Source organism: Phlebotomus papatasi, chromosome 2 (assembly GCF_024763615.1).
Source record: "Phlebotomus papatasi isolate M1 chromosome 2, Ppap_2.1, whole genome shotgun sequence".
Classification (NCBI taxonomy): domain Eukaryota; kingdom Metazoa; phylum Arthropoda; class Insecta; order Diptera; family Psychodidae; genus Phlebotomus; species Phlebotomus papatasi.
The window spans coordinates 83812648-83840544 of NC_077223.1; the positions used below are offsets into that span (position 1 = coordinate 83812648).

A 27897-nucleotide genomic window follows, 5' to 3' on the forward strand; every position below is an offset into this window, starting at 1 on the left:
TGAAATATCGAATAAAATTAGGTTTTATTCGATATTAGGTAAAATTATCTTCTCTAAATGCACAAACAATAACCAACGAAAATTTTCATAAGTTACGCTAATAAATTTCACTTCATCTCTTAAATCTTAAAAGATTCTGTTAAATAAATTAAAAATTTAAGCTTCTTTTGTCTCAGAATTGAGGATATGATTCCTATAAATTTAATTTCAATACGGAATGACAATTTCCTGCTGTATTTTTGCTAATAAACTATGCAAATAAATGTGTTTTTATGAATCTACTTGTATTTGTAAAATAATTTAGATCTACATAAAATTAACCAATAACTTTTTCAGTACAGACATCAACTTGTGCCAAAAATAGACCATGTTTTTCCTCCTTAAATTTATTTTAAATAGTATCTGAGTAAAAAAAAATCTTACGATTTTACGACACAATTCACACATTAAAATTTTACACGCGCGTTGAGTTGCAGAGCACTAGAAGGTAAATGGCAACAATAAGGCACGAATTGGCGTGATGTTTCCATGCAGAATTCTTTCGGAATAACCGTTTGAAGCCCCTCTTGGGACTTTCCGTAACTCCGGCAAGATCATTGTTAGGCTCAGGGTATTCTCTATCAGGAATATTTGCCTCCAAGTCATCTTGGTCCACTTTGACCGTTGTCCGGTCCTCATGAGCCTGTACCACGTCGTAAGGTGCCCACTTTTTTCTGTTGAGGTCATTTCCTTCAATTTCGCCAGTATTGAAGAGTACAACACGATCGCCGAGTGGTTGGATTGGACGGAAATTGTGAGTCATTTTAGCGCCTTCAGTGTCCTCAAGAGCGCGAAATTTCTCTATCTGCAACGTCACGGAGATTAATTTAGCCATATGTGAGAAATAGGGCAAATTTCTTGGTCAAATATAAATGAAAAACTCGGGATTGATTGAAATGTGCAAAGAAATTGCCACAGAAAGTTGATAATATCTAAAGTCAATTGCGTTACTCAACCATTAGAGTTGCAAGTTAAGCTGATTTGTTAGATAAAATGTCTCGTTTGTCATAATAATTGCATTGTCGAGTTGCAAACTGCATTTATTGCTTCACCAGGCAATTTCAATGTCTATATTAATACTTTAATAAGAAATTAAAAGACAATGCATATGGGGTTGGATTCAATCTATAAAATTTGATATAAAAATGGCAAAGTATTGTTCAGGTATAAACTCTTTAAGCACGCTTTTAGCTCGTACAAGTTTCGCTCCGGGAAATATCGGTTCTTTAAAGGAGTGAGGAAGTAGGGTTATACGGGTTTCAGGTCTGAGCCTTAGCCAGATGGCTTAACTTCTCTGACTGGTTATTAGTTAAGGTTTTTGGTAAAATTTTGATTTAGGATTACATATTGAGAGTGAATGATCTGTAAGACTTTCAAAAACCAAAAAAAATATTGCTATTTAGGATTTTGAGACCTTCGAAAACTGGGCTAAACCTGTAGTCTGAAGACCACTTTTGCGAGTGAACCGTGAGTGGCAAATCTGCTAATCGGCACCGATTAGTCACCGTAATCGACAAAAGGGCGCTGATCAGTTACGATGATCGACTAATCGATAATCAAGAGGACCATAAATGGCAGAACATGGGCTAATTTTCATTCAAAATATAGACCCATCAAGCCTAATAAAAAGTAAAGCTATTTTTCACTTTTCTTTGTAAAAATTTTGAAGATATTGCACCGTGACTTATACAAATTTCCTCGTAGATCTTGTTATTATTTCGGCAAACTTTATGAAATATGTATTTTTAGATAGCTTTTAATGCATAATTTCGAAATATATAAGACGGATAAGTCAATTCTCTTTAGGAAAAAACTTGCCAATAGTCTTCAGTGCCTCTATGCAAAAGCGTATGGAAAAATGAAACGTCGAGAGGCCCCTGGGCTCATTGCTAGTTGAGTCATATTCAGATCTGTCAGGACGGTGGGAGCTAAAATCACGAAAGCCTAAATTCAGAAAGCCATATTCCTGAACGCTATAAAGCCAAAAAGCCAAAATCCCGAAAATACAGAATCCAGAATGGTTCGAAACCTCGAATGGGTTGAAGTCCCAAAATGGCAAAATCCCAAAAGAGTCAAAATTCCAAAAAGGTCAAAACCTCGAAAGGGTCCAAATTAAGAATAGGTCGAAATTTCGAATTTATTCTCTAGAAGTCGAAATTCCAAATAGGTCACAATCCCGAAAAGCCAAAATCTTAACAAGGTCAAAATCCCAAAAGGATTGAAATTCCGAATGGATCGTTAATACAGATAAGTCAAAGTTCCAAATAGGTTTAAAATTAAAATGGGTCGATATCCCAAAAATCTCAAATGAATCAAAATCCAGAGAGGATCGAAGTGCCGAATTTGTTGAAATCCCGAAAAATCGAAATCTAAAAATCCCGAAAGCGTCAAAATTCCAAGTGGGTCGATATTGCAAAAGAAGTTGTAAAATCTCAAATAGATCAAAATCCCGAATAGATTAAAATCCCGTGAATCAAAATTTTGAACGGGTCGAAATTAGCTTAACATCCCGAATGGATCTCGAAAAGGTCGTAATCCTAGAAAGGTCAAAATTCCAAAAAGGTCAAAATCTAGAATGGATCCCAGAAGGGCTAATATCCCTAAAGTGTCGAAATTTCGAATGAGTCTTATTCCCAAAAAGTTAAAATCACAAAACGGTCAAATTACCTAAAGAATCAAAATCTCGAATGCGTCAAAACCCCTTAAAATTTAAATCATGTACTTTTTAAATTAAACCGAAAATGCTAAGATGTTTGATAATTTCTTAAATTGTCTTTTTGTCAAGAATATTTCACATGTTTTAGGCATTTAACAATTTTGAATTTCTCTTTTATTTATATATCACTATGTATATACAATTTGGGATTTAGGTTCCATGAGGATTTTGACTAATCGGAATTTAGGCCCTTTCAGTATTCTAAGGTTCGGAAATTTGACTTTCCGGATTATTGCTTTTGTTATTTTTACCAGGATCCCTGTCAGGAATTTAAAGAATTTTTCAAAGAATTCAAACTTGCTCCAATCCATTGGAAAATATTCTCTTTAGAGCTCATTAATCTTTGACCTTTAAAAACCGTTATTAGGAATACAGTAGACTCTTCGATATCCGGCTGACTGGGGGACAAAATGACATTTAGGTTTTTTGAATGATCAACGGTTTTTCTATTTTGTGCAGTGTGAATTTATTTTCTGTCTGACAAAGAAAAAGATAATTTTCTTCATGGTGTGCTTATGTTTCATTTTTTATCACAATTATGTATTAAAAACTTGATACAATGCTAATAATACTTTAATTCACTATGGACAAACTTCATGTTTAGTGAAAATAATTTTGAATATATCAACCGCCAGTGTTTGGCAGCTGTCACCCGGATATCGAGGTGCTGGATATCGAAGAGTCTACTGTAATTCAAGGACATTGTCGTATTCTGGACTTAAAGATAATTTTGAAATAAAACAAACTATTTTTCCAACATCAAAATGAATTTCAATCTTCTCCAACCATAGACTATTCCCAAGATTGATAAACTTCTGTTAAAATTTAAATACCTGATTATGAGAAAGGGTAATGGGTTCCTTGAAATCGATCCACACAACAACCTCACTGCACGGAGGCGTTGTGAGTGATCCATTGTAGGTGTAATATTGCGTTAGATCCTCGCCGATGAGCTGCCTGAGGCTCTGGAGCTTATCAAAAGAGGTAGTTGTATGTGGAGATGTCACTTTTTCAAGGGACCTTGTAAAATCATCAAAAGCGGGATTATCCGTTGGGGAGACTTCGATGAAGAATGCAAGCACCGCGAGTCCATCTGAATGATCAAGAGCTTCTCGGGAGCTGCGATAGAAGCTTTTGTACATGACAACATGGAGTTCCATTGCAAAGCTGTGATTATCGAGGAGATCCTCACTGCCAATTGTATCGTTTTCTCCCCAGTGAAAATGGAGCTGCATGAATTCATACAAACCATTCAGGGGGCCACCAGTTATCGCTGGCTGAGGATCACAATCGACCTCCAGCATCACTAGAAGAAATTTTTCTTTTAAAGTATATCTTCCAACTGAAATGGTAATAGTTACGCAAAAAACACAATAAATATTTCAAGGGAAAATTATGAGAATACTTCAAAGTTCCGGGTATTAGTGGTTCTTTTCCAAGGGGCTAAACACTTCTGTATTAAGAGAAATATATTGGCTGATAAACCATCAATGGCTTAATATTTTTCAATTATTATCTTTGCTCTTCTTCATAGTTTTTAAAATTTTATGCAGTATATCATAGAATTAAATAAAAATTTTCATTATATATCGCGACCTGAAAGCATACCATTTGCATGTTATTGCAGTGTTATATCTAGTTTTAAATCACTTACGGTGATTTGTTTCTTATTTTATGAAGATTTCGCGATATTTATTTTAAAATAGCTGTAATTTGTGTTGCTCATACTTCAGAAACTCATTACAAATTACGATATAGGTATGACTAAGAATTTTACCTAATAAATTTTCTCATTTACTTATTTTTGTGGTGAATTAGTAGGATTTGTGAGAATATCTATAAAGGAGAATGAGCAGAAATGTATGGGAGCTAGTCCCACCCTTCGCCAGAGATGGGACTAGGCCTATTTTGTAGGTGTTGGTGTATGACTTAAAATATACCGAGACCATAGTCAAAAACGACTGTCAGTCCTTGGGAAATTAACGATATCCTTCGGAAAATTCACAACTTTGACAATTTATTACTTGAAAACGGCTTAACCGATCATAATGAAATTCGGATCAAAGTCGATATATGACTTAAGCTTTAAATAAATATTTTCAGATTTTCTCTCTGACTACTCCATCTGGTAGTTCCCATACAAACTAATCATGTTTTAGAGAGATCGAGCATTACAGGGCAACAAAACAAAACTAAAACTTTTTTCGTTTAATGGCAAATTACAGGTATTTTCGGAGTCCTTGGTGTATCTTCAACAGAAGAAACTTATGGTCCATCATGTCAACTTTTTCAGATGTCTTAAAGTAATGGTTCTTAAGAAATTGGTAGAACTATTTTTATGAAAATTGTTTTTTTTTTTAAATAACGGCATATCGTAAGTTGTTGGCACCAAAGAACGTTTCCTAAAAGAGAACTGAACTCAAGGAACATTTTCCCAAAAGAAACCGTATCCCTATCTATCTTGTATCCAGATTTTCCTCAAATATCCTAGAATATTCTTTAATTCCGTTAAACGTATTTCCTCGATTGCATCCCTTTGTCGTCTTTAGAGAAATATTCTCCTTAAAAAAAGGAGCTGGGAAGGATTGCTGAAGTTCATAGGGTTGTAAGGGTACCGTTACTAAAGAATTTTAGCAAAAGGTTCTCAGTATAATTAATTAAAACAATTTTTTCTCTGAATTTATTGCTCAAAGTATTTAAATAACGGTATCCTTTTGAACCCTGAGATCTTTAAAAGTTTTAATTTTTTTGCAAGAAGAATATTATTACTATTTACTATTTGTATTACTGCATAAGAGACATTTGTCTGGATACAATCCTTTTTTATAAGTTTAAAGGATCGTAAAAGATGTATAAGAAATATCAGGGAAATTGCAGGGAAAGTGAAGAGAAAAGATATGATTTGTTCCAGGAAAATTTTCTTTGAGTCCTTACAAATTATTCGTAGAAACGACCAATATACGATTAACCGTTATTGTACAAAAAGAGTTTTGCAAAAGAAATCATCACAACTCCTATTCATATGTTTTATGCTCTAGTGCTTTTCCTACATATTTTTGGGGTTGGTTCCGGAACAAAAGTTGTTAACATTGCCAATACCTATTCGATGGTATAGGTCTCATTCGTGGCGAAAGGTTGGACCGTTTTGTCCATTGTCCTTTACTTGTAAAACAGCTAGAATTGGTTTAGTTTTTTTCAAATTTTCACCCGAGGTTTATTACCTGACTCGTTTTTTATTCATTGAGATTAGTAGTCTATTTTTCCTCTTAATTAAAAAATATAACCGAATTAAAACCAAGATTAAAATAAAATAAATACTTATTAAAGAGATTTTATCAACCTTCGTAATGCTCTTTGAATTAAAATTTAAAAAAAATCTCCTAATAAAAGTAAGATCAAAACTATTTTTTGTAATAAAAATGATTATTGGAAATGTCAAAATATTCATTCTTATCCTTAATTCCTCTGGTGCTTTTTTTAGGTTGGGAAAATTTCATAAAAATCAAAATTCACTTCCCTTTTTCTTTCTTAAAAGTTTTACATATGCCTCTCCCATTCTTTCGCAGTCAAAATTGAATTGAACTAAATTGCTTTTGTTGTGATATTCAAACGAAGAAAAAGAGTTTAAAAGAGTGGGACAGATATATGCAATTGTTTGGGATAGAAAAGGATGTGAATTTTCATTTAATGAAATTTTCCAAATCTAAAAGATGTATCGGAGTTATAAAAAAAAATAATTTTCTCACATTTCTCTCGAAGTAACTTTTTGACTTGCCATGTTTTACTATTAAGAATTATATTCTGTATTTTTGACATCAATTTGACTTAATAATCGCAAATTATCATGCATTCTCTGCCAACAACGTCAACTTTTGAAAATGAATTTAAATTTTTAGAGGAATGACCGACCAATAAATTATGTTCGTTAAAGGATTTGTCAGTTTTTTCAGGATTTATGCATTATTTATCACATTTCAAATCAGATTTTAACCCCTTGTATTTATTTAATGTTTGGCTGATCTTTAACTGCAAGTGTCGCATGTGGAAGATCAATATATAACCAAAGATCTATTTATGGTTCTTTAACTCAGGGATTTTTCTTTGCCCAAGTTCAAGCCGTGGAAATTGCTCTGATTCAATATCTGACCAATTATCTGCGCTTCTTGAGAAATGCATTGTAACATTGAAGGCTTCAATTTGATCGCATGAAAGACAATCTGAAGCCACGAATCAATTAGCATGTTTAATGTAGCTTCAAATCCCGCAGGTCAATTTAAGCTTTTTCTCTTAAATTATGTTTGGCACTTAATGTCACGCGTTTATAGAGGCATCCAATATTTTCCCAATAAATTGCAACCAGTAGAATTCAAAATTGAAGCAGATAAATTTCTTGGACATCTAATTGGAGTGAATTTAAAATAATATATCACCAAATGCAATTGAATTCCAAATGCAAGTTGAGGGTCAAGAGATCAAAATAATTCCCATCTCAATGTCCCACGCAATGAGGAAAGGAGGAAGTATCTTCTAGAACGATTTTAGCGTAGTACAAATTGCTAAAAAAAAGTGATCACGCAAAAGATATCTCATTAAGATGATCACATGATGAGACTCTTTTTTTATTCTTCTAACTTTATTTACGACCATAATAATCTTTTTTAATATAATGCGATCAATCATGTTTGATTATTTGTTTTGCCGTCGCAGAAAAGAGCCAGTAAAAAGAGATATTTTGTGCTGGAAATTGGCAGCTCGAGCGAATCACATGATCATCTGTGCTCATTTGCATTCCAAAAACTTTTTTTTTGCCCAGTTGGTCTCGCGATCATCAAGTTTTTGTCCGGCAACACTCTTTTTATTTACTAACCAACACTTTCTGAGGATGACCAGCTATTTGCAATTGATTCTCTTCATTTAATTTTAAAGAGGTGTCGTTGAGATGTTTATTTTGGAAAAACCATAAAATTATCTTATTAGACTTCTTAATATATTTAATGTTCTTTAAATCCTTTCCTATTATTACATTTCCTGCAAAAAATACGTCGGAGCAGAACTTCTATCACAAAAACTATACGTCTAGACTCTAGAAAATATTGAAATAACGTCACAAAAAAAAGAATAGAAAAGAACTAAAAGAACAAACTTAGGTTTTCGGATTTCTAGATCTTTGAAGAAAAAAAAAACATTAAAGAAATTACTTGATGAATAAGAAAAGGAGCTATAATGTGAAAATAATAATACAGGCTGTCATACATGTCTTATTTTTATATCAAGTTTAATAAAATTGTATTGGTGAAACATGTAATTTATAAAACTTATTGTGATTTTTTATGAAGTTGAACGTGATTAAAACGTTTGTACGATGATTAAAATGTAAAGTTTTTAGACAAAAACGATGGGTTTTTGTGTAAATGCCATGTGCGTAGCCAGGAATTTAGCAAGAGGGAAGCCAAATTGCAAGATTATCCCCAAAACCGTTTTTCGAATGCGAAGTATGAGAGCTTTCTCGAAAATCTGCAAAAATGTCCAATTTATATGAATTAAGGCTTATTTAAAAAAAATTAAAATCCACTCATAAACCTTTTTTCCGAGGAAATTCTGTTTTTTATATAAATTCTGTAACGATTTTGACGGATTCAGAGAAGGAATACAAAAACATTCTTATAAATCTGAGTATAATAACTAAAAGTAATTTTAGTTTTTTTTCTGAAACTGCCTTCACTGAGAAAAATCCGAAAAAGTTAAAATAACATTCCGGAAATGTTAAATTTACCCTGCATTATTGATCCGAAATCGGTGTAAATATTATGCTTTTTAGGTGTATTATGTGTTAAAGTTACCCTTTTTCATGTTAATTTTATACTTAAAAAGGTGTAAATTTAACATTAAAAAATGTTAATATATTTTTACACCTAAAAAGTGTTAAAGTTACGAAGAAAAAAAGTTAATCGCACCCCCTTTTTCTCAGTGTTATAAACACTGAGAAAAATAAAGGAGTGCGATTAACTTTTTTTAATTTAATTTAAAGTTAATCAATCGCGCCCCTTTTTTCTCAGTGTTATAAACACTGAGAAGAATAAGGGAGTACGATTAACTTTTTTTCCTCGTAACTTTAACACTTTTTAGGTGTAAAAATATATCAACATTTTTTAATGTTAATTTTACATCTTTTTAAGTGTAAAATTAACATGAAAAAGGGTAACTTTGACCCCCAATACACCTAAAAAGCATAATATTTACACCGATTTCGGATCAATAATGCAGGGCAAAATTAACATTTCCGGAATGTTATTGTAACTTTTTCGGATTTCCCTCAGTGAAGGTTTCTACAAGTTTTTTTTAATCACCATAAATCCATTTCCCACGTTGTTTTTTATTATATTAAATTATTTGTAAAGACGAGAATATTTCTGCAAATAAATCTAAAACGTCTAAAACCTTTATTTGGATGAAAATTCCGGTAAATAAAAAAATGTTCTTTTATATTCTTTTATTTTATTTAAAAATTTAATTTAAATCCTGTATTTTTGGCGGATTTTGTAAGCTGAAGGCTCGCTAAAGCCACCAAGAAGGGTTTTCTATAAGGAAAATGAAGATAAATTGATCAAAAATGGAATGGAAAACGCTTTTTACGAATCTCAAAAACTTTTTAAAGCCTCTTTGAAAAATTCAATGCTAACCATATTTTGATTATTTTGGGGCCTGGGGTGGAAAGCCCTAGATAGAGATTCCCTAAAAACTCTTCCTTTGAAAAAAACGTGGTCAATAATTTCCCTTTGAAATTTAAAATTTAAACATTTTAAAAGATTTGATTTTCAAACTAATCACCATAAATTGATTTAAATCCAAATTAAATGATTTTGAAATTTCTGGCTCGAAGGGTTTAACAAAAAAACATTTGAAGACAAAAGTGCCTTGAATGAAAGGGTCTTTTGTTCTTATGTTGAGCTAAATCTTAATGTTCTTGAATTATTTTTGGTTTTATATTTTTTTATTCTTTGAATAGCGATGTGGGGGCAACGGTTTCTCCCTATGTCCTTTCGCTAAATCCTTGCATTTATGTAAAATTAATTAATTGTTTAATTGTACTTGGGCTAGATAGCCAGTATAAAAAACAAATTGATCAGTAAATGATACAAAATTGTTATTAGAAAATTAAATTCAAAGTGACAAGACTTCTCATTTCCGTTTGCCAAGATTATTCATTATTTTTAAGAAATTAAAACTTAATCAAATTTCATAAAATAACATTCCGGAAATGTTAATTTTACACTGCAGTATTGATCCAAAATCGGTGTAAATATTACCCTCTTTAGGTGTATTAAGGGTTAAAGTTACCCTTTCTCATGTTAATTTTACCCTTAAAAAGGTGTAAATTTAACATTAAAAAATATTGATATATTTTTACACCTAAAAAGTGTTAAAATTCTGAGGAAAAAAAGTTAATCGCACCCTCTTTATTTTCTCAGTGACCGATCATTTTTGCTTTAATTACTGTTCAATCTGCTATAATCGTAAAAAAGAACATCTAAACATAATTTTTAACTCAGCTTATCAAAAAATGCAAAATTTATAAATCTTTCAATTTTCACGAAACGCTAATTGATTTTATTATCATTATAGGGCTATTATTGCGCCAAATTTTAAAATAACTACATAAAAAGTTCAAGATTTTATCTTAAAAAAATAATGAATTAAAACTGATATAAAGAATAACACTTTTTATAGAAAATTTACTGCTCTAAAAGTTTGCAAAAGATCTCTTTCTTTTTAGCTTTTTGATCTATTTTCTAAAAATTAATTTGACACGGCATAAATTGTAAATAAATTAATTTAGCAAATTAATTCTTCTACAACTTTGTCGAAGTCCATTTTCTTCTTTCTTAACAAAAAATATATATTAATTAAGTTGATTATATTAATAGTTCCTGTAAAGAAAATACAGTCAAGTGTGCTAATCCGGGCGCTTCGCTATCTGGATCGTTTATGACTAATCCACTTAAAATAATAGCCGTACTCACTATGGCGTTGTTATCTCGTAATCTCCGTAATCTGTTATCTTGTTATAATTTTTCATTTATAAAATACATTACGAGAACATAACGAAATAACGAGATAACGATATTACAAGATAACAGCGCCATAGTGAGTACGGCTCATATTTTTATTTTTATTTCCGTAATATAGTCACTACCATCCTTACAGCAACATAATATAACTATTCAAGTTTAAGAAAAAGCAAAAATCATATTTTTATCCATTAAATAATTGAGTGTAATCGACTCATTTCAATCTTGTGATAGCTGGGTTCTTCACTAAAAATTTTCTAGCAGTGATATTTTCGCTAATGACAGCTGGTTGATTGAAAACATTTATTGTTTTTTTTCTTGTGAAAAAAGTATTTTAAATCCAAAGGTTTAATTAAAAGTGAATTAGCGAAAAGGCGACCTAGTTAGAGCATGCTGACTTATTTCAGTATTATCATTATTTTATAAATTTTCTTTAATATTTTTTAAATATTTTTTTATATTATGTTTCTGAATGAAACAGTGAATAATTCTATGGATTTATAAGAAATAAAAAAGAATTTCATCAGTCCAAAATCAAGTGTTTAAGAAGCACTCTTCGGAAAACGATCCAGTTACCCCACTTTACTATATTTAAAAAAAAGGACTCAAAATTTTAAAATTTGTGTATTTTTTTATTTTCTATCTTCCTTGTTCAAATCCTCTAAATTTTTGTATACGATTATGGGCTCTACAAACTAGAGAAATTTATGTCCATATTGAAGTTTTTCAGTACAGCTCTGTTTGTTCTATAGTTCAAACCAAAGTGTTCAAAAAGAATCTACTCTATTCCGGAATTTTTTTTTGAGACATCCATTAAATTGCTCCAGCAGAAAAATTTAGGAACTATAGGAAAGACCATGATCATTTAGAATTCCGCTAATAATGACACCACAGTGTTTAAAAAAAATAATCACGAGCATTTTTGTGTCATTTACACCGTTTACACCCAATATTATTTCCTGAGGAAAAACATACACCAAATTAAGCATCAATTTTCAATTCCATTTGCCCAAGAAATATCAGCGGAAATAGGAAAAGTGCTGAAATTATCACAGCAAAATACAAAATAATATTTAAACATTTTCCCACGATACCCACGGAAATGTACAGGTGTTGATCCAAAGGGTCAAATTGATGTAAATATTTTGTCCTTCTCACATTCTTCCCCGTCATAATGCTTAAGCATATACCGCCTTTTTTGCACTTTCCCCTCGAGAGCCATTAAAAAAAGTGGATTTTCACGTGTGGCGAGAATGTTGATGAAATATTTACCTGTGTGTCCATTGTTGGTGATTTCGGATTTAGCTGGTTTCTCGTCAAAGCCAATAAACTCGAGTGGTGGCAAATTGACCGGCACAACGTCCAAGGAATCAATGTTAATTGGACTCTGATGCTTCCCGTAGCAAGTGTTGTACTGTTCACCCCAATGGGTAGGTCCTGAAATTGGTTTCACATAAGGATCATTGAGCTTTCCTTTCATATATTGCTAAGTTTATTCTCTTTTAGATTGGGATTTTTATACACAACTAATGAATTTGGAATTCAGTCAACTATAAAGTACTCTAACTTTTAGAACATGTGACTGATAATTATGATATTGTGCCAAAGCCGAGTTAATTTGTTGTCTGTGAATCATAAAAACTTTTTTTAAACATAGTTGTAAAATATTCACAAAAATCATTTTTGGCTTTGCTTAATAATGCTTTAGGTAAAAGCATTAGAACTTTAAGATTAACTCCGTCCAAGAACAGTTTTAGGTCACGCTTGGTCAACTATAGTTCAAATGCACAATTCATTCATCAATATTTCGTTAGTGAGATCTAAAGATCCAAAGATAAGATCTTTAAGATACGCCCCAAAAAATAAACCACTCCTCCAGAAATACTTTCCTTTCCTAAACTTATGGCTTTGTCCAGAACTTTACTTTAGACGACCAGAAAGAAAGCGAATAAAAAATAACATCTTTGAAATCGGGCTAATGGTGCTATTCCAATGAAAAATGAAAAACATATTTTTAGTACATGACTGTTCTCATGTGTTACTGCGTAATTGACTTTCTTTGTGTTGGTTCTTGCCACAACTGTTTTCCCCAATTCTCGTCGTGTTCCAAAACCATAAAAAATTGTAACAGGAATCGACAAAAAAGAGAAGTCGATTATGCAGAACCAATTGAGAACTGTTTTGTGCTAAAAAAATTTTATGGAGAAAGATTTCTCTTGAACATTTGTTTAGCACAAGACTGTTCTTAATGGCTTCATCATTATCGACTTTTCTTTGTGTTGTTTCCTGTCTCGACCGCTTTCCTCAGTCCTCGTCACGTTTTGAAAACCATCAAACAGTCATGACAGGAAGTCGATTATGTAGATACACTTGAGAACAGTCATGTACTAAAAAAAGTGTTCTGAAGAAAGATGTTTTTTTGTTTTATTTTCATTGGCATATTGCACCATAATTCACCAATTGGGTGTGGTTTTCATATAATTGATTTTTTATTTGCCTTTGGATCACTCTGTTACCAATTACATTAAAAGTTTATCAAAGAGCTTTAATTGTGATCCGAAATGCTTAAGAAACACAGCAATCTAGTTCCTGCTCGTCCCTCCACTAAATTCATAGGAAGGTTATGATGCTCAGTAAAAAATAAACATGTTTTCAGTACTTTACTGTTATTAGTGCTTTGACATAATTTACTTATTTTTACATTGGTTCCTGTCACGACTGTTTGCTGGATTTAGAACATGGCGAGAACTGAAAAACATGATACAAAAACAAATACAAAGAAAAGTCGGTAACGCAGATGCATATGAGAACAATAAATTGCTAAAAGACATGTTCATTTTTCATTGAAATAGCACATTATGCTCAGCGCACAATAACTGTTGTTTTCAAATATGCTTTCAAAATTTCCTATGAGAGTGAGAGAGATGATTATATCTAGATCTCACTCACTCTCATTGAAATGTCGAAAATATGGTTACAAAACAAAAGTTATTCTACGTTGGGCATTACACTCGAAGTGACGCTTTGGTATCAATTGATAAACATTAAATATTTGAAAAAATGAACTTCATAATATCTATGAGTTATAAAGAAATCCCATGGGCATTAAGAGATCGTGACATTTTTTTTAGACGGACTTCAGAGAAAATGTGCGTAAAGTTATGCATAAATTAAATAAAAATAATTTAAAAAAATAAAAGAGCACACGAATTGAACTATAGATATTTCCACAACATTCATAAAAATCATTATTCGAAAACACAATCATCTTTAATTAAGTTCATGAATTTTCTTTAAATATTTATAAATTAGTCGATAAGATTTTAAGGAATCGTACTTTCTATAGATATTTATAGGACTTAAGGGGTTATATGTATGTGCCTCAAAGACTAAAAATGAAAAAAATCCTCAGAATCAAAGGTTTTAACAAAGTAAATTTGTTTAAGTGCATACTTTTAAGTATATAAAATTGTAATAATTAAACAATATTAAATTTTAGGAAAATCTTTAAAATTATAAGATCTACGTAACCCCTTAAGATATATGATGATATCGCTATCGATTTAGCCTATGTCATGATGCAATAGCTAAAATATTCATGATGTACTTTAAATATTTTTAAACTATTATAAGGTAATTCGCAAAATTTAAAAAATTTCATCACAGAGAAAATTTTTCAAGTATCCAGATTCAATACCCATGGTATTGATTTTAATCCCACCATTTCAATACCAAAATTATCCCAAATTTTCTTGAAAATAGGTGCATATTGGGATTGATTTTAGTTTCTGGAACAAAGTTAAGAAATATTGGGATTACTTTTAGGACATATTGGTATTAAATTTATGAAATTAATTTTTTGAGGAGGAAATGGTATTGTTTCTATCTCAATTTCAGATTGAATTTTAGAAATAGTGGGATTAATTTAATCCCATTGCAGCATTGATTTTTGAAAGTCATTATTTATTAGGAAACAGTATAAATTCTATCCCATTCTGGTATTGATTCTATCCTATTTTGGTATTGATTCTATCCCATTTTGGTATTGATTCTATCCCACTCTGGGATTGATTCTATCCCACTCTGGGATTGATTCTATCCCATTTTGGGATTGATTCTATCCCACTCTGGGATTGATTCTATCCCATTTTGGGATTGATTCTATCCCACTTTGGGATTGATTCTATCCCCACTCTGGGATTGATTCTATCCCATTTTGGGATTGATTCTATCCCATTTTGGGATTGATTCTATCCCACTCTGGGATTGATTCTATCCCACTCTGGGATTGATTCTATCCATTTTGGGATTGATTCTATCCCATTGTGGGATTGATTCTATCCCACACTGGGATTGATTCTATCCCATTTTGGGATTGATTCTATCCCACTATGGGATTGATTCTATCCCATTTTGGGATTGATTCTATCCCATTCTGGGATTGATTATATCCACACTGGGATTGATTCTATCCCACTCTGGGATTGATTCTATCCCATTTTGGGATTGATTCTATCCCATTTTGGGATTGATTCTATCCTACTCTGGGATTGATTCTATCCCATTTTGGGATTGATTCTATCCCATTCTGGGATTGATTATATCCCACACTGGGATTGATTCTATCCCACTCTGGGATTGATTCTATCCCATTTTGGGATTGATTCTATCCCATTTTGGGATTGATTCTATCCTACTCTGGGATTGATTCTCTCCCATTTTGGGATTGATTCTATCCCATTCTGGGATTGATTCTATCCCACTCTGGGATTGATTCTATCCCATTTTGGTATTGATTCTATCCTACTCTGGGATTGATTCTATCCCATTTTGGGATTGATTCTATCCCATTTTGGTATTGATTCTATCCCACTCTGGGATTGATTCTATCCCACTCTGGGATTGATTCTATCCCATTTTGGGATTGATTCTATCCCACTATGGGATTGATTCTATCCCATTTTGGGATTGATTCTATCCCATTTTGGGATTGATTATATCCCACACTGGGATTGATTCTATCCCACTCTGGGATTGATTCTATCCCATTTTGGGATTGATTCTATCCCATTTTGGGATTGATTCTATCCTACTCTGGGATTGATTCTATCCCATTTTGGGATTGATTCTATCCCATTCTGGGATTGATTATATCCCACTCTGGGATTGATTCTATCCCATTTTGGGATTGATTCTATCCTACTCTGGGATTGATTCTATCCCATTTTGGGATTGATTCTATCCCATTCTGGGATTGATTCTATCCCATTTTGAGATTGATTCTATCCCACTATAGGATTGATTCTATCCCACTCTGGGATTGATTCTATCCCATTTTGGGATTGATTCTATCCCATTCTGGGATTGATTCTATACCACTCTGGGATTCATTCTATCCCATTTCGGTATTTAATTTAGCCTTCCTAAGTGTCCCACTGCCAAACCTCCCCTTCACCGCATGAAGTGTTCATGTCCATGCCTTCTTCAGAGCCCAGTGCTCGGCTTTCGACATGGGTCTTTGTTGTGTTATACAAGAAATACCGAGCTCAGAGGAAGAAAAAGAATGTCTTCCACTAATCCCCAAATAGCCAAGAATTAGGCAATCTAGTCACTTGCAGTGTCTTATTGTGAAAAGTTTCACAGATACTGGTACAGTCGAGTTCATCAAATTTGAACTACACGAATTTGAACGACGGTTGAGTTCAAACTGTAAAATTTGAGGTTATGTGAAGAAAGGTTTTTCACAATAAATTAAATTGATATATTCTCTAAAGTTTTTTATCTTAATTTAAGAAAAGTAAATTTCACATGAATTCCGTTATGTTTTTGGAAATATTGTTGAAATTTGAGGAGTGAGAAATGTCATCTTTACTCTCCAAATGTTAAAATTTTAGGAACTTTTTTGTCACATTAATTGCCTTGACGGATTCGTAGAGATGCAGTGGACAAAATCCTCTTTTATGCTAAAAATTAGCATCCTCTTTGAGGTTACACAACACGTGTGTGTACACTGTATCCACTGCAGCCCTTTTGCACTAATAACCAGGCACAAGACAGCACACCTTCATATTTCGCTTTAAATACAGAACACTCGTACAAGACACGTCATTACCATCCTTCTACCCAAACCGATTCCAAAATGACAATAGGTTATTGATTTTATCCCACTGAGGTATAGATTCTACGATTATGGTATCAGTTTTATATTATTAATACATTCTTATTCCCGATGGGATAGAATCAATCCCAGTGTGGGATAGAATCAATCCCAAAATGGGATAGAATCAATCCCAAAATGGGATAGAATCAATCCCAAAATGGGATAGAATCAATCCCAAAATGGGATAGAATCAATCCCAAAGTGGGATAGAATGGGGGATAGAATCAATCCCAGAGTGGGATAGAATCAATCCCAAAATGGGATAGAATCAATCCCAGAGTGGGATAGAATCAATACTGGGGAGTACCCTAAAATCTCAATACTGAAATTGTATGAAATTAATCCCCACAATGGGATGAAATTAGAAAATCTCATTGTGCTGTAATAATCCCAGGAAATTCAAGGAGCCCCAAAATGTGGCGCAACTGGCTAAGGCGTCGACTCTCAATCCCAAAATGTGAAGATTTGCTGCAAAGTTGTGAGATCGAATCTCGGCCGATGCAAAAAAAATATGGATTCTTCAATGGACTTTGCGAAAATCAATACTACACTGGAATGGAATTAATACCAAATAGAATGGGATAAAAAAAAATCAATACTGGAGTACTCTCCCAGAGTGGGATAGAATTAATCCCAAAATGGGATAGAATCAATCCCAGAGTGGGATAGAATCAATCCCAAAATGGGATAGAATCAATCCCAAAATGGGATAGAATCAATCCCAGAGTGGGATAGAATCAATCCCAGTGTGGGATAGAATCAATCCCAAAATGGGATAGAATCAATCCCAAAATGGGATAGAATCAATCCCAAAATGGGATAGAATCAATCCCAAAATGGGATAGAATCAATCCCAAAATGGGATAGAATCAATCCCAGAGTGGGATAGAATCAATCCCAAAATGGGATAGAATCAATCCCAGAGTGGGATAGAATCAATACTGGAGTACCCTAAACTCAATACTGAAATTGTATGAAATTAATCCCACAATGGGATGAAATTAGAAACTCATTGTGCTGTAATAAAGGAAATTCAAGGAGCCCCGTGGCGCAACTGGCTAAGGCGTCGACTCTCAAGTGAAGATTTGCTGCAAAGTTGTGAGATCGAATCTCGGCCGATGCAAAAAAATATGGATTCTTCAATGGACTTTGCGAAAATCAATACTACACTGGAATGGAATTAATACCAAAATGGGATAAAAAAAATCAATACTGGAGTACTCTAAAATCAATACCAAAGGGGGATGAAAATCAATACGAAAAATAGGATGAAAATACCCTAAAATCAATACGAAAACTGGAATAAAAATATCCTGAAATCAATACGGAAAATGGGATAAAGGCACCCTAAAATCAATACCAAGATGGGATAAAATTAATACCACAATACACTAAAATCAATTCTAACGAGGTATTGATTCCAAGGAATATTTTTTTAATCAATACGTGAATGGGATAAAATCAATACCTAAATACCCTAAAATCAATCCCAGAGTGGGATAGAATCAATCCCAAAATGGGATAGAATCAATCCCAGAGTGGGATAGAATCAATCCCAAAATGGGATAGAATCAATCCCAGAATGGGATAGAATCAATCCCAAAATGGGATAGAATCAATCCCAGAATGGGATAGAATCAATCCCAAAATGGGATAGAATCAATCCCAGAGTGGGATAGAATCAATCCCAGAGTGGGATAGAATCAATCCCAAAATGGGATAGAATCAATCCCATAGTGGGATAAAAATCAATCCCACAGTGGGATAGAATCAATACCAAAATGGGATAGAATCAATACCAGAATGGGATAGAATCAATACCAAAATAGGATAGAATCAATACTCATTGCGATTGAAAATTAATGAATTTATGGTATTAAATCAATGACAGAGATTTTCTTGAATTTAATCCCAAAATACCCTAGAATTTAATACCACGAGGTATTGGAGCCCTTTTAATACCAAAAGTATCCCAAAAAAGTATTGATTCTAGGGTATTTTTTTTCTCTGTGATGATTTAAAAAGAAAATATTTATGTGTCTTTAAAGGCCTCTACACATTGGGAGCAATTTTTGTCAAAAATTGCATTTTGACAGAATTTTGACGTTTCTGCCTACAGCACTGCAGCCAATTTCCTTCAAAAAAGCAATTTTTGACGAAAATTGTGCTCAATGTGTAGACACCTTAAGTATGTTTTTTATGAAATATTTATTTTAGTTTTTCACATTTTTTTTATTTTAGTAATAATAATATTTGAAACAAAAATAAAACATTTTCGTAACCATATTTTTTATAAGCCACAGGGTGTTAAACCTTAATGACATACTTGCATATTGATTAAACTTATTAACGCGTGAAATTGCCATTTACATTGTATTTAACACTTAAAGTCTCAATCATCGTCATAACATTTTTCGTATTCAATTCTGAAGTATTTGATATTATCACCAGAAACAAATATATTCCCATAAAATATGTAACATCAATGAGTGTGAGAGAAATGCATAATGTGTTTACTATCTGAAATTTAAATCTATCATTTAGTTAGCAACATTTGTGGAACGAGACGTTTTTTTATAATTGTCACAGGGGAATGATAAAAAAATATCACTTAATTACCTTTATCACCATCATATCCGAAGTCTTGACACTGAATTTTTCCAGCAACTGAAAAATGAGGAAAAAAGAACATAATTTATTATTGTTTTTTTTATTGTTCAGCAATTGGTATTTATTTCCTGTACTATTTCCATCGATCCTGATGCAATTAACATGTGAAGCAAATGTCTACTTATGTCCGTGACAGTTGCTAAATTATTTAGTTTCCGACCATTTCTCACCATCATTGGAAAACTTGTTGACTTTTCACCCAGAACTCCTTATCGTTTTCCCGAGTGGAAATGAGAAGAAAATCAACAAATTACAGTTTTGTAAATAAATCGAGACAGAAATTGCTGGTCGTTTAATGAACAATTCATAGTTATCGATGTCCTTTACCACGAGAACCAACATAATAATAATGAATGATTTGGAAATGATAATGCTAATTTATTGTCGAGTACTTATCGAAAAAGGATGGAATTTTCCATGAAGAATCGATGATTAAACTTTACTAATTGGTACAAAAACATTGTATCACTATCATTGCTATCAAATGTTATGGAAAGGATCATTTTACATTTTGCCCCTTTCGACGAGAGAAATGAAGAACAATAAAAAGCGTGTTGCAAATAATTTCTATTATTTTCACTGCTGAGTGACATGCAAAGGAAAATGACCTAATTACCATCTGTATTATCATGCTATTGATCACACTGACTGAATGTGTTGGGTCAGGTCAGGAGACATTCTCAAAAGGGTTAAACCCACTCTATCGGTGTAATAATTAATTCATGTGAAAACTGCAATAGAGGACAATTTCAGGTTCAAGAGCAAAAATCTCAACATGGCTCTTTCAAAGCCATTTGTTGTTGTTTATTTATTTATATTTGAGAAAGTTTAGTTCATTTTTTATTAATTGTTTATTAGGCAAATTATTCATATAGAAATTTCTGGTTTAATAAATAATAGGGAACGAAAGTAAAAGTTTTATGTTTTTAAAACATCGTGTTTAACCCTTATCATGAATATTCTTATGACCAGAGCACAAAAACTTTTTTTTGTAAACATGTTTTCAAAATTTCCCATGAGAATGAGCGAGATGACTAGATCTAGATCTCACTCACTCTCATTGAAATGTCAAAAACATGTTTACTAAACAAAAGTTATTGTGTGTTGGGCATTAATGTCCTAGCGTACTATAGCCTTTGTTTTGTAAATATATTTTTGGAAATGTATATGATAGTGAGCGAGATGACTAAAATTATGCTTTATTCATTCTCAGTAAAATGTCAAAAGCATGCTTACAAAACAAAAATAATTGTACATTGAGCATAAGAATGTTATGGACAACAAAGGACGATATTTATTTTTATTTGTTTTATTTATTTAAATAATTATCAATAGGGTCCGCTCTTCTTACATGGTTTGATTAAGCGAGAAAAAGAGAGCGAATTTAACCTCACCTGGTAGAATTGTCATTTGAAAGAAATTTTGTTAGAGTCTTATGAGGTTTTCAAATAACTCAAAATCATTCAATTTAAAATTAAAATGGATTTATGCTGAGTTTTTTTTAAAGAACCAGCACAAAATCTTAAAAAACTTTAAACATTTTTTTGGAGGATTTTGTGGAAGTTTTTAATCAACTGTTCTTTAAAAAGAAAAACAATGTTGCTTTAGAAGAGCTTTTAGAAAATCTATCTAACTTTCTATATTTTCTCTTAATAATAAACTTTTTAGAAAAATCTTCCTGGTTGGCTTTAGCAAGCTTTCACCTTACGAAACATGTTTAGGTTCATTATATAAGATTTAGATTAATTTCCCCATCAAGAAACCGCATTTGGAAAAAAATTTAAGGAATTTGTTGTGGAAATAGATGGAAATAAGGCGAAAGTGGAGTATTTTTGAATTGGGGCACCTTTGAAATAGGCCCTTTTTCTCCTATTTTTAAATAGAACTAGACCTCAATACTCCCTCTTTCCGAAAAAAGTCGCACGTGTATTAGTACCATTAGTACATTTTACCTTCATTAGGGTAAAGTGATATAATTTGGAATTAGTGTTACAAGTTGGACAATTCGCCGGTAAAAGTTGGACATGGCTTTTTTCTTGATAAATACAGTACAAAATTTGTTTTTAAGTAGAAGGAACCAAATTATAAAACTAAAGCATTAAAAATATATAAGTAAAAATAAAGTACTAAATTTATCAAGTCAAAAAGCGCTGTCCAAATTGTACCATTGTCCAACTTGTACCACTGTCCAACTTGTACCACTTTACCCTACTTTATGATAAGGCTAAATTTAAAAAGTAGAAAGCCCTATAGAAAAGCTTCCTCCATTTAAAAATGCCCTACTTCCCTGTAATGGTGAATTTTCGACAGAGAAAACTAATAGAAAATTTACATAAAATTTCAAGGGAAAATTGAAGTTACTTTTGATTTTGAAAAACTTATGAAAACAGTTTATGGGCTATCCAAACCAAATAAATTCATCAAAATCGGATCAAAATAGGCATTTATGCCAGTTTTTTGTGGGAAAATTTAAGGATTTTCTTTCGTCTAAGAACATTTTCTTGGATCATTATCAATTTTACACGCAGTTTACACTAAGAAAAGCTACTCAGATCCAAAATTGTCAAAATCGGTGTAAAAATGAATCAAAGAGCAGAATTAGTCAAAGAACCGTTTCTAAAGGCTTATCTAAATTAAGATAGTTATAATAATTTTTTTTAACGATTCTTTTTTGAAAAAAATCTTAGTTTTTTGCCTTTGAAAAACAGGAGATAATCCTTCAAGAGAAGATGTTATTTTAAGATTCACCAATATACGAATTTTATGGTTACCCGTCCTGTAGGAGAATTGTGTAACAGTATGACAAAGTCATACGACAAATTCAAAAATTCAATTCAAATCAGTTACAAAGAGAAAAAGATTTATAGAACTTCTTGCAATGTTCATTCGATGTTCATTGAGCTTTAATGTTATCCTGCTCCCGAATTTACTACGAAAATTTGTCATATGACATTGTCATGTCGTTACAGAATTCCTCTACTGGTGTAATACCTTACTTTCCATTGGATAATTTTTTATCAATTGTATTAAAAATTTCCCTTAGTGGTTTCAATGCACGTAATACGAACTTCACATCTTAAGTTAATCTGGTTTAACTGTTCTAATTTCTAAACAGACTGAATTTTTGGTCTAATTTTTACTAGGATAGTTTATTAAAGGCAATTGATCTACAAATGTCGAAAATCCTTTACATGACTTGTTATATAAAAATAAGCAATCTCTAGATACTGAGCTGAAACTCTAGGCTGAGGACCATTTAACTCATTTAACAAGTGTAGAACTTTTTGAACTTTGTATTCTTAATGCAATAAGAGCATTCGTTTTTTTTTTAATATGCACTTCAGTTTAATTAAAAAGAAATGGAAAAACCAATAACTAAAAACTATTGATTGTGAAATATCATTTAAAAATTATTTTCTGTATTTTTCAATAGTATAATCCTAATTCTATGTAATAAAATTATAAAATTTCGTTTTTTTATGAAAATATAATGGTAAGTGACGTTTTAGTAATTTTATTGTTCTAAGCATTCAAATTATAATTAATTTTATCTGTCCAATTTATCTGAAATAAACAAGATCAATTGATAGACACCTCTGTCATAAATAGTACCTAGTTCACATTTTTCTTGTTGAAGTGCAGATAATTTATTTTTTCATTAATCAAATTGAACCAAAACAAAAAAAATATAATGTTTATTAGTCGTGATTCATATTAGTTTCTAATTCTGAATTGTTGCTTTCAATAGTTGAAAACGTTTCGTTTATTTGAAATTAACAGTTAATTGTAATTTGTACTCATAATATTATATAAATTGAGCGTGGTAATAAAAGGTATGCTTTAGAAGGTTTAATTAATTAAAGGATAATTGCAATGCATGATAAAATGGAAAATTGATCACGAGGGAGGAGTCCGGTGTCACATAAAAAATTAATCCCATGTGTAAAGAGTCAAAACCAATAATCAGAGTGCAATTATTGACTTTCCAGGAATAAAATGTTCTAGTTTCAACTGGCATAAGATTCTAAATTTAGTTAATTTTTACAGTAAATTTTCACCTTATTTTGCAAATTAGGGAATTTTTCAATCAGGTATTTTTAGTATATTCTCATACAGACAGTTTGGTGTTAAAATTGCACAATAGATGTTAATGAATTTTGTTCACAAAATGCCAATAAATATGTATTTGTAGCATGTGCCCCTAATTTTGGAATTGACTGAGGCCGCAACGGCACCAAAAATACTTTTTGTCGATGACTAAGGTATTTGGTTTGGATTTTTGGACCTTCCGATGAGAGAGAAAAACTGGAACTTTCCGGGTTTTCTTTTCAATCATTTATCTTTGTGATGGTTTCTTGGAAACCACAGAATGGCATCTTCTAATGAAGAAAATTTCCAGTGACTACGCAACGCAACATTATAATGTGTTTCACTCTTTGAAAAATGCTCTAAGCATGTTGCGAAGAAAAAGACGTCATTGTTATGTGAATTTTATAACATTTTTGAGTATTTAAATATTAATAAAGCTAATAGATATGTCCATAAAGTGTGTATAAGTATTACGATAAATTTATAAAGTCTACTGTAGTTCTGAGAGTAGCATAATTATGCTATTACTATAAAAGAATTTAAAATATCTATTTCACGGTATAATATTTAAATATTTAGAACACATGTGTACTAAACCAATTTATGACAAAAATACTTGCTATTTTTCATTAAATACTGTTGAAGATAAGAAAAAAATTATAATCTAATAGTGTTTAAAAAAGACTTATTCTGAATAAAGAAACAAATTATCTTAAATTTTACACGACGATTTAGAACAAATCGCCAATCTCACTTTACACAATTTCAATCAGTTTAGTACAAAATTTACACCAGATACAGATTTCTTTACCTGGACTCAAACTATTCTAAAAATTTTCTAAAGTAAAACAATCATCGAACACAAAACAGAAAAGCTTATTTTTTAAAAATAAAATTATTAATGATGATTTTCTTGTTTTTTTTTGTATACTAAACTAAATTGCGAGAACTTGATTTTTGTGATTAAATTTATAAAACAAATTTACAATTTAATACAATCTTTAAAATACTATTTTATATTCTAATATTTTAGATATTTTTAAGGTATTATAAATTTTATAGGATTAATGTCATAGGATTAATTGCCATTACTTAATATTTACCTTATTCCGACGTAATGAATCGAGCTAGTTTACTTTTATGTGATAATAAATATGTCATAAATACGTGAGACTGTTATGCCCTAAATACACTTACGACTTAAGCCGAGAGACGGCTTAACGGAATTATAATCAAAATAATGATCCGATTACATTTCCAACAGTTTCTGACTAATCCGTCTCCGCTTCAGCTGAAAAAATGGGTTAGTTAGTGGGAAACTAATAGGAATTTAGTTAAATCATCTCTGTTTAAGCCGTAATTGTGTATAGGGCATTACCTACGTCATTTATCCTTGAGAATATTATTCAACCCATTCAGTCAATGTACTAGAAATTAATAGACGATTATTATCAAAAGAAAACCAAATGTTCTAATGGTGGATCGCGGGGAACCCCTCATGAAACACACGTTTTAATGCTCTGGAGATACTTCCAACTAAAGTTCAGAGACGATTAAGCTCGTTCATGGAAAAATAACTTCTTGACGGAGCTTAAGATTTACTTCGATTCACAAAATAAATTTTGAGGGTTTCTTTATTTTTATTGCAATCTACGTGTTCTCTATTGATACAGAAACTATTTGAAAATTTTTACATCAGTTCACGTACAATACTTATTGTCAATTAGGGTAAGTGTGCCAAATTTCGGCATAGTTGCATGTAAGCGAAAAAGTCTCAAGTTTGAAATGTAATATTTTTATTACAAATTGATTTTTCATTTCTTCTTAAGGAGCGTTGCTTGGAACCTTCTAGACAATTTATCATCTTTATTTACTCTAAAATCATTTTTAATACATTTTAAAATGAATAAAAATGTAAACATAGCTTTGGTGCCCTATTTCGGCCACCTTCATTCTCATAGTTCCTTGCCCTTCGTGAATTCTTCCAATGTCTTTTTCACGTCTTCTCGTTTGTCAAAGCTACATTTTTTGCTATTCCTTTGCATTGTATAATGTAAAAGGTGAAAATTTATGGAAATTCAAAGAACAAAAAAGGTGGCCGGAAATACAAACTGGCCGGAATTTGGCACACTTACCCTACAATTATTTATGAGGCGGAAGCTATATCGCGACTTAAGCCAGTTTCCGCAATGAAGTTAGTAGTCTTGGAGCTTAAGTCGTAAGTGTGTTTAGCATATAACGGTAATTGAATTTAAATTCTTTACAATAATTAATTTCAAACATCATTTATTTATGTTGTGTAATTACTTGTGAAAATCATTTGTCATTCAGACTTCAAATTAGAAAAGATAATGATGAAAAATATTATCAAAATCGACGTGATATCAAAATTTCGTCCATTACTTAGTGCTTAAACAATATAAAATAACTTTGCGCGAAGCAATGTAAATGTACCAAAATGTGTTTCTATCTCTGTTGTGCTTTTTTCTTTATGTCGTTCAAGGAATAAATATAACTAAAAGTTCTTTCCCGCCCGTGATCAGCCGAGGAATAGATTATCAAAAACCGGCAAGTGGGATAAGAGCTAAGCTAGACTTTCTCACAAGCAAAATTTCCAGACAAATTTTTTTTGCTTATTTATGAATGGGCTAATTAGTTAATTTTCGAATCAAGCGCTGTGAAACTAACTGATGTGATTCGAACATTCTTTATGCCAGAAACATTTTTGGGAACCTCTAAGGTGGATTCGAATTTCAAAACCAAATCATGGATCATAGGGCGAGCGTTCTATCACTTAGCCCATTGTGTTCCGTATCAAATTTGTAGTCTATCATTTTTACCAATTCTCTTATCAAAAAACTATTCATATCTTTATTTATAAAACTTGCATGAACTAAATATTATGATTTAATTTTTCAACTTGATTGCAAACTATTGACACTAAAATATAGTTCATTAGCTCAATATTTTTTTAGAGAAATAGAACAATAGCTTTCAATTGCTCTTCTGTTATCAATGCAAATCCTTGCGCGTGCAATTGGATTTACATTTTTAATAGTGACAGTTTTTATATTGATTTTTCCACATAAAATCTTTTCACTTTAAACTTTAATGGAATGCGACAATATTAAACCACAAACGAAATCTTATGTTTGTTCAGAAAGCAAATTTCTTTTCATTCTCATTCGTTATTGCATTTCCTTCACACAATTTCTTCTTTCAGTGAATTCTATGAGAAATAGGAAAACCATCTTATCACAAAACAATTTTCTTATTCTTTCATTTACCTATGCAAATTATCCATTTGGATTTTTAAGTTTTTTTTAGCTTGAAATATTTTTTTTTAGTTTATTCACTTACCCAGAAGTATTGCAAAAATTTTTATTGAAGCACTATTGGTCCAGCAATTTGCACAGAAATTTTTCATTTTTCACTGTAAAACCACAAAAAAGACCATTCAAAGAAATTAAAGTAAATTTATAAGCATGGATTTAAGGCACTAAGATCTCTCAAAAAAAAATTTGCCAAAAGGTGTTCTTCGTCCACAGTACAGAAACTTTTGGAGGGAAATAGCACCGGCACGGGAATGTCATCTGCTTCCGTGAGAACTTCAACTGAGAAGTTGACTCATCTGACCAGTGCTTTTATACACCCAAAGCAGCTCACGAAGTCCCCAGAGTAAACCAGCGATGTCTCATGTGAGATCTCCAACGGACTTCCACATTCAACACAGCTGTAACAGTGCATTTAGTATCGATCTCTAGGGTGAGTGTCTCCAATAACTGACGCCCCAAGTAGCACTATTAGTCTATATTTCAGTCATTTTCTGGTTATTCTTGATCATTTTTCCACTTGGGATAATTTGCTATCGTACTTGGCGAAATTAAAAACTGCAACAAATTTAATTTCACTCACCAATTTGTCCCCATTCCCACACAATGTTCACTGAGATTGATCCCTATATTAAAGCGCTCTTGAATGGCCCGCATGAAAATTCTGCCCAATTAATATTTACTTAGAATAATGAGGGTGAATTTTTTAATTGTCTTAATTTTGTATTAATTGTGTCTCACAAATCAAAAGCATAGGAAAACAAATCTAAATTTCTAAATGAAATGGCATTATATGAGTAAAACACAAATCAATTGGGAAGA

At 31.8% G+C, this 27897-nt stretch overlaps 1 protein-coding gene across 1 annotated transcript; it reads right to left on the minus strand.

Annotated features, from left to right (window-relative positions):
• Positions 1-370: 370 nt before the first annotated feature.
• LOC129804772 (carbonic anhydrase 7) lies at positions 371-27680 on the minus strand. The gene is made up of 5 exons (XM_055852369.1): positions 27104-27680; positions 19604-19651; positions 12097-12261; positions 3589-4061; positions 371-844 (listed from the first exon to the last, which is right to left on the minus strand). Exons 1-5 carry the CDS (start codon positions 27168-27170, stop codon positions 455-457), a joined length of 1143 nt encoding a protein of 380 aa, XP_055708344.1. The 5' UTR covers positions 27171-27680; the 3' UTR covers positions 371-454.
• Between the last annotated feature and the right edge of the window lie 217 nt (positions 27681-27897).